Source organism: Taurulus bubalis (assembly GCF_910589615.1).
Source record: "Taurulus bubalis genome assembly, chromosome: 11".
NCBI classification, from domain to species: domain Eukaryota; kingdom Metazoa; phylum Chordata; class Actinopteri; order Perciformes; family Cottidae; genus Taurulus; species Taurulus bubalis.
In genome coordinates, this window is record NC_136599.1 from 16417127 (window position 1) to 16425284 (window position 8158).

An 8158-nucleotide genomic window follows, 5' to 3' on the forward strand; every position below is an offset into this window, starting at 1 on the left:
CGGTGAAAGAAATGAAACTCAAGGAAAAGAAAGGAGTAAACAAGGCAGATTTTCACAGGTCATAGAAAAGTAGAGAGAACAGAAAAAAAGATGGTTTAGAAAGAACAAGAGACTGAGAGAGAGGGAGCAAGGTGAGAGGCGCCTTTCCCCCTCCAGGAGTACAAAAGACGAAGCCAATAATGGAGAGACCTTTTCAGAAGCGGAGGTTGCAGGACGCTCCATCTTTTCACCCGTTTCAATGCAACCCAGAGAGTGAGAGGGAGAGAGGGAGGGAGACGGAGAGGAGGGCGTAAAAAAGGGAGAGAAGAGAGGAGGGATGAGTGTTAATTAGAAGGTCCTTCAGCCCGTGGCCCCGGTCAAGACGCAGGGGCCGCCCCAGCTGTCGGAGCATGACACACTGGCATTGTGCATTCAGCCCTCATTATGTGTGTGGGTCTCGAGTTGTGTGTATGTGTGTTATGTGTGTCTCTGTGTATATATTGTGTGTGTATGTGTGAGGCGGCAGGGGAAGAAAAGGCTGCAGTCCAGGGTACAGCAATGGCCAGCGGCGCTTGCTGCGGCGTGACAAGACTGATGAGGCACTGGGGCGACATGGGGGCCTCTGGAGCTCCGCTGATAAAAATACATTGCATACATTGGTGTGGCAGCATCCACACACGCACAAAGAAGGAATTGAGACGCACTTAATAACTATTCTTGTTACGTAGGGAAACAAACATTATACATCTCTCCACGTTTAATGCTTTCACCATTGTAAAGCATCCAGTGAAATCCAAACTGAACCTAATGTTGTCTTTTATCATATTTGTGTCCATAGAGAACTGTCCCACCCTCCACCCCTCCTGTCTCCTCCAACTGGCCCTCACATCGCCTTAGGACCTCACCTGCGGCCTCCTTTCCTGGGCATGCCCTCTGCTCTTTGCCAGGCCCCTGGTGAGTCATAACTCATGCTACGGCTACATTGATAATACTAATGCCTAGTACCAATGGCATGTACAAGTAAAAAATACATACACTTTCACATTTGCACTGATATGAGACAAAGGTTTTTTTTATCAAACCAGCGGGTTACATTTATATATTTTAAAATGGCATAAAGTTACGGTAGTTGCAGGATATTACTTTCGAGATAGCGTTTTGCAGTAAACAGACAAGGGATGTAGGATTGTTGTTACCTTTTGGTAACTTTAAAACATGATTTCTCATTTCTGTTTTGAACATTTGGCAGATTCCATGTCACTTGTTACATTTTTGCTTACAGGTATGTATTTTCTTGCTGTTTCTATTCACAGGTTATGGTTTCCTCCAACCAGCTCAAGCTGAGCTCTTTGCTCGGCAACAGGAGATGCTGAGGAAGCAAAATCTGGCCAGGTGTGTTTGTGTGTGTGCTACAGTATGTGACAATAGTGTGAAATGTGAAATAGTTTAAATTTTGAAACATTTGCCTGTATGTTAACGTCCCTGTGTCTTTCATTGCCTTAGACTTGAGATGTCGGCAGAGCTGCTGAGACAGAAAGAGTTGGAAAGTCTCCACCAACGACAGCAGCAGCAGCAGCGTCTCCTGGGCTCCGAACATTTGGGAGCTCTTCCACCTGGCCTGCCCCCAGACCACCCAGCCTTGCGGAGCCTCCACGACATCCCAGAGGGTCATCCGCTCCGCGAGGAATTGGCCCGCCGCTCTAATGCAATGCTGGTGCTCCGCCATGGGGCTGCCGCACCACTCCTAACCCTCAACCACCACCACCAGCATCAACAACCAGGACCACCCTCCACACCCAAAGACACCCAGGCACAGAGATCTACCGCTGGCCCAGATGCTGAATTCAGGAAGACCCCCCGCAGGGCCCCCCAGACACAGCTCCGTGCTGGGGATCACACAGAAGGAAGAGAGGACAGAGGGAGGTTGGTAGACAGGGAGGTGCATGATGAGGAGATGAAGGACTCGGACAGTGACGCAGAGATGAGTGAGGAGAGGCAGGACAGTGCCGCTGCCAAGTCGAGCAGTAAACCCAGGGACAGGGAGAGAGATGGGGGTAAAGAGACTGGCAGAAAGGCGGTGTGTGACAGTGCCAAGGAGACTGGAGAGAGCTCAGGCAGACTGAGTGCCCCTTGTAGTTCAACAGGTACGGAGTCACCCAGTCGCCACCTCTTCACCCCTGGACTGGGCAAGGCTGATGTCAAGTACCACCTGCCACCTGGGTTAATGCCACCCCTGCCTGCTCTTCATGCTCAGTCACTGCCCTTTGGATTCCCCTACGCCAACCCCTACTTTCACACAGGTGAGAGACTCAGTCACACACACACACACACAAATACACACAGCACACACAGACGACATGTGAAGCCCATTAGCGTCACTCTTTGTGTGCGTGTCTCCCGAGTGAAGACCTCTTCCTGTTAGAGGCACTGCATCTGACCTCAGCGTGATCTCATGCGCACCACTAGCAGCACAACCATGTGGGCAGAAAGGAGTATACATTCCCACCATGATCAGCTTAAAGGGATAATTCATGTTTTTTTGCAGCGGGGTTCTATGAGGTACTTATCCATAGTCATTGTATTATTACAGTAGATGACATCCCCAGTTTGGCGAAACAGACAGGAATACCGACACAGATACTCCTGTGGAAATCAGTATTTTAAGTGTAGGCTATATTTCACATATTTTCACCACCACAATCAATTTGAACTATGAGTCCAAGTTTTTGCCAAATTTGAAGAAATTCTCTCAAGGTGTTCCTGTGATTAAGAAAATACCATAGTACTTTATGCAAAAATAGTCGTAGTATAATAAGTTGTAAGATATGACAAATTATAGTATTGCATAAAAAGGTAATGCCTAAAACTTATATATACAAGGCAAGTGATCTGTAAGGTGTAATTAATTTGAAGTGCATTGAAATAAATAATAAAAGGATATACATGGACTAGGTGATTATGTACATGTTCATAAATTATACAGTTTTATGATTTATATTGATAGTGACCGATATGTATACTGTATAAAAAAAAATGTATATGAAAAACTGAAACTATAATTTCATATAATGGAATTAGTGGATATTTTAGTGTTAAAGGGTCATTGACAGTGTAGGACTGATTTAACTATTCATCATAGTGACAGCCTGCAGGAAGAAACTGTTCTTGTGTCTGGTTGTTTTGGGGGATGGTGTTCTGGTGCCTACCAGAGAGAAGAATTTCAAACTGTGTGAGATGAATCTGCAGAGATATTACAAGCCCGTTTCCTGATTCTAGAGGTGCATACGTCCTTAATGGAGGTCAGGCTGGCCCCATTGATTTTGTCTGCAGTTCTGACTGTCCGTTGTAGTCTGTTCCTGTCCTGTTTGGGGGCTGATCCAAACACACTGATGTGTGTGCAGAGGGCAGACTGGATGATTGCAGTGTTTGTGTCAGCTGCTCCTGAGGCAGGCTCAACTTTCTGAGTTGGCACAGGAAGTACATCCTCTGTTTGGCCCTTTTCCTGGTTGTATCTTTGTTGGAAGTCCACTTGAGGTCCTGGGAGATGGATAAAAAACTTTACTTTAGTTTTAGTATTGTATGTCATAAAAAGTCTTAAGTATGCCATAAATGCCATAAATTATAGTTTAGTCATATAGTAGTATGACAGTTAGTATAACTTAGTATGATAGTATAGTTTTGTCATACAATCTTTACAAAAAAGTTAATCAAATGTCAGAGTATATTTATCATATCAAAATGGTATAGTATGTCATAAAAGTAATACAAAGTTATAATATTGTTATTGTTGAAAATTGCCATAAAAAAGTCACAAGAAAGAAATATTGAAGTACATAAACCCCTACATACCATAACAAACGTCATTGTATAGTATGCCATGAAGATGTAATGGTATCTTATATCATAACAGTCAAAGTATAATATGTTATTTAAAAAAATATATATATATAATATATAACAAATATAGTATGCCTTGAAGAAGTCACAAAATGTTGTATGACGTAGAAATTCATAATATATGCGATTAAAAAGTTATAGCTTTGTATGTCATAAGAAATCATGGTACAGCAAGACTTTAATGTGTCATAAAAAGTCAAAAAATGCAATAAAATGCAGTATAGTATATCATAACAAAGTCAGTATAGTATATCATAAAAAACCATCCTGTACTTTTCATAAAAAATCCCCCAAAAAAGGTTATAGTATAGGATGCTATTGCATTTCTATAAATATAATCATAGGCGTGACCTTTAGCTCACCTGATAGAGAGCACCATGTAGGCTGAGTCCTTGGCACTGGATTCAATTCCAAGCTGTGGGCCTTTGCCTCTCTCTCCCTTTCCTGTTGTTCTATAATAATAATAATAATAATAATAACAACTTTATTTATACAGCATCTATATAGTTCTACGGCTGCACCAATAGAGGAAACAAAAACAGGTTTTATGTATGTGTGGACATAGTACGGTGTGTCATAAAAATAGAATTACCGCATCACAGGCTATTGCTAGCATGAAGACATAAGACGTTGTTGGCTGTTTTTAGTCTTTCTGGGCTTTCAGTTTTCAGGTAATGCATCACTAAAAATGGCAGCAAGATCCTCAGTCTTAATAGCAATTGTACCCGGTAATATTGACACATCATTTTCACCCACTGCTGCTTTCAGGCTCTGTGGGAGGTCTTTTCATGGATGGGGAGGACTCAGCCACAGCAAACCCTGTGGAGGACATCAGCAAGTGGAGTGTGGAGGACGTGTGTGGCTTCATAAGCAGCCTGGCCGGATGTGCTGAATACACACAGGTGAGGACATAGAAAGAGGGAGGAAGGAGAGAGAGAGAGAGAGAGAGAGAGAGAGGAGGGGATGGAGGCCAGGGGCAGGCTGACTTCTAATCACAGAACAGTGACCAAGATATCATCCTTACTGCAAAAATACTCTAGAGCTTTCAATGGCATCTCGTTAAGTTCAGGTAGAAGCCCTAAACCGGCACAGAACAGTTTGTTTCAACGTTATCCCGAGTGTGTGTGTGTGTGTGTGTGTGTGGATGCACGAATGGTCACGTTCTTAATTGCAGCCATATTTGTGGGCTTTGTGTGAATGCGGATGAGTTAGCAGTGCATGTACACCTGTAGCCTGTGGTGTGTGAATGAAATGGTTGTGTGCATTGTGCATATTGTTCCAAAAGTGTCAAACAATACTCACATAATAATATTTATGTTTTAAGACTCATTAGTCCCCGTAATCATTCTGGCTGTGGTGGCTAGTGATTCCTTCCTAAGTTTACTTTAATGTAATGAAAAAATCCACAATCCTTTTTTTCCGTGCTATTAGATCCAGATGAATGTATGGCTTTGAAATTTGTCCCTTTCATCTCTTACACTGAAGTCAAGCTAGTAACATAACATCATGGCCAGTAGTGACATGAAAAATGATTTCAGTGACCCATAATAATCACAATGGCATGTGAATATTTGGCAGTTGAAACTGTAAACCTACCCTTTAAGAGATAACGTGTTGCTTAAGACCCTATTCTTCTTCAACCGCATCCCCTATATTGTTATAATTGTAAATTTAGGCTATTATTTTCCCCACTCAAAATGGATATGTAACATTTTGGAATAGAGACAGTTTTGTAGGTTGTGTGAATGAATATGTAGTTTGCATGTCGAGTGTGTGTGCGTGTGTGTATATGTCGGGGCTGTGGCTGAAGCGGCTGTCTCTCCGCCAGGTGTTTCGGGAGCAGGCCATTGATGGAGAGACATTACCGCTGCTCACTGAGGAGCACCTGCTCAACACCATGGGACTAAAGCTGGGGCCTGCGCTCAAGATCCGCTCACAGGTACACACACCACAGACCTGCGTGTGGACCCGTGTGTGTGTCTGAATGTGTGTTTCTGTCCATAGGCCCAAGAGAAATTGCTAGTGTAGCATAGATGATTCCCCCCGCAGACTGCAGCCTCTCTTCTCTCTCTCTCTGTGTTTGAAATACAGCATTAGTCGATTATACAATACTCAACAGGCTGTACTGACAGTCATATGGTCTCCTCTTGTCTCCTCAGGTGGCGCGGCGCGTTGGCAGGCTTTTCTACATGACTGGGTTCCCGCTGGCGTTCCCGTTTCCGCCTTCTGCCGCACTGCGCCCCCCAGAGCGTGATCGGGACCCCCTGACAACGCCATCTGACACCCCCTTGCCTCTCTCGCTGTCCCTGCCCCACAGACCCACCTCAACCAGCAGCAGCTCCTCTCCATACAGTGGCCCCACCCCAGGGTGCTCCTCCCCCAAACAGGAAAATGGTAACGGCTCCACGGTAGTTGGAAGATACGAGGCCAAAACTCCTTCGTAGGAAAGGACAGGCAGGGGTGAGGAGGCCAGACTCGAACTAACCTGACCCAGGGAGATTGACTCCCGGGCCCCTTTTGCCAGACTCTTCCCATCTTGGGACCTTGACGCTGGAATTTAGGGAAATATATTGGACTGGAATAAGAGACAACTGTACCGTATCCAGCAAAACAATCAGCTTATAAGTTCCTCTGCATTGGTTGTAGCCGAACAGAATCCACAACAAACTGGGTTGGAAGGGAGACACGTGAAGCGACAGAGGAAAAAAGGGAACGAAAAAAAAAGAGGAAGAGGAGACAGCTGGTCACAGACAGCCTGCCAAAAAAAAAAAAAAGGAGCGAAGGCCTGCCACAAATGTGAAATTCTTGCAAGTCAGACGCTAGCGGATACTCTTCCTTCCTTCCTGGGCTGGAGGAAGCTCAGCTCACTCACTTTCTCTTGTCTCCGTCTCTCTGACTGCTCTCACCACAAGAAGAACCCAGGAAATAAAGAGAGACATCCTCCCTTTTCGTCATCTTCCTCCTTTCCCTAGCTTGTTTCCTGAGGCCCAACAGCAGTGTGGAGCAGTCTTTTTAGAGGCTGGAGTTGAAGTATCATGCTGAGCGGCACCAGATCTGACCAGCTTCCTCTTATTACTGCAACTATGCATTCCACTGTCCCGATACCAAAGATGACCGGATGTGTGGAATTGAAACCATATTCCACAATATGACTGCTTCTTTTTTGCATTGATGGTCACACAGAAAGACTGGTCCAACAGGGAAAGGCTAGTGCCTCACATGGTGTGACACAGGAAGAGCTGTCATTTACTGACATACAAACGCTTAAAAGATGTTGGCAAAATGGAGAAGCCTTAATGGCGGCTATGGTGTGTACGGCTTACGTCATTGTATGTGTTGACTACTGTGGGAGGTAGAAAAAAACATGCAAAATTGTACAGAATCATGCTTAAGATGAAAATATCCTGAAGGTTACATACGTGGTACTTTTACTTTTTGTTAAACGTAGTTGCACGAATAAGGTTTTCTTTACTGAAGAAAAATGTGACTTGCTGAACTTTGGTGGTACTTTTGTTCATACTTTTTGTTCTGCCATTTTTAAAAGTGTAATATTAAAAGACGCTCCGATCTTGAATGCTACTTCAGCATATAAATATGAGGAAAAATATTTATAGGACTTTTGATGTAGTAGATAAAGCAGATTATGATATGTATTATAATTAGCCCTTAAGATGGATTCCAAAGATACTTTAACTTTGTTTTCTCTTGGTTGCAGGGAAAAGAAAGGCACAAAGCTCTTATCGCAAATGTTTGGAATTTGTTATGGATTTTCTTTTTTTTTTAAACTACGCAAGCAATTAATTAAAAATGGTCTCTAGATTTCCCTTCGAAAGTTTTGTCTTCATCCTATTTTTCTATTCACCACACAGGTGAAATAAATCCTTAAGAAATTCCTCTGCTCTCTCGTTGTTTGTGGGCCTGTGTCGGACAACGTATTTATGCCTTTTCCTCCTCAGGTGTTTGTGGTTCTTCTGTAAAAACATGTAAGAGGTAGTACGCGGTCTCCTCGTGTGTGTGTGTGTGTGTGTGTGAAGGGGAGGTGTCCCATGGGTGGGGGGGCCCAGTTCTGGTCAACACCAGCTGTCAGAGTGTGAGGTTCAGCCACAGGCCATGGCCTCTTTTGCCTGTGGGGATAAACCTGACCCTCCTCATCCTCCCACACACACAAGACCAGAACCAGCCCCCACTCACACTTACCTTCCGTGTTCAAAGAGTTTAGACTGAAGCAGTATATCTCTCACACACACACACACACACACACACACACACACACACACACACA

The 8158-nt window shown here is 44.0% G+C and overlaps 1 protein-coding gene across 1 annotated transcript in view; it reads left to right on the forward strand.

Moving 5' to 3' along the window:
* samd11 (sterile alpha motif domain containing 11) overlaps window positions 1-6320 on the forward strand; it is a gene marked incomplete at both ends in the record, with an annotated part of 47084 nt that extends 40764 nt beyond the window's left edge. Inside the window, 6 exons of the mRNA XM_079226841.1 lie at window positions 818-933; window positions 1293-1371; window positions 1483-2279; window positions 4645-4778; window positions 5705-5815; window positions 6036-6320. Coding sequence (XP_079082967.1) covers window positions 818-933; window positions 1293-1371; window positions 1483-2279; window positions 4645-4778; window positions 5705-5815; window positions 6036-6320 — 1522 coding nt within the window. The remainder of the gene's footprint in view (window positions 1-817; window positions 934-1292; window positions 1372-1482; window positions 2280-4644; window positions 4779-5704; window positions 5816-6035) is intronic.
* Window positions 6321-8158: the final 1838 nt, after the last annotated feature.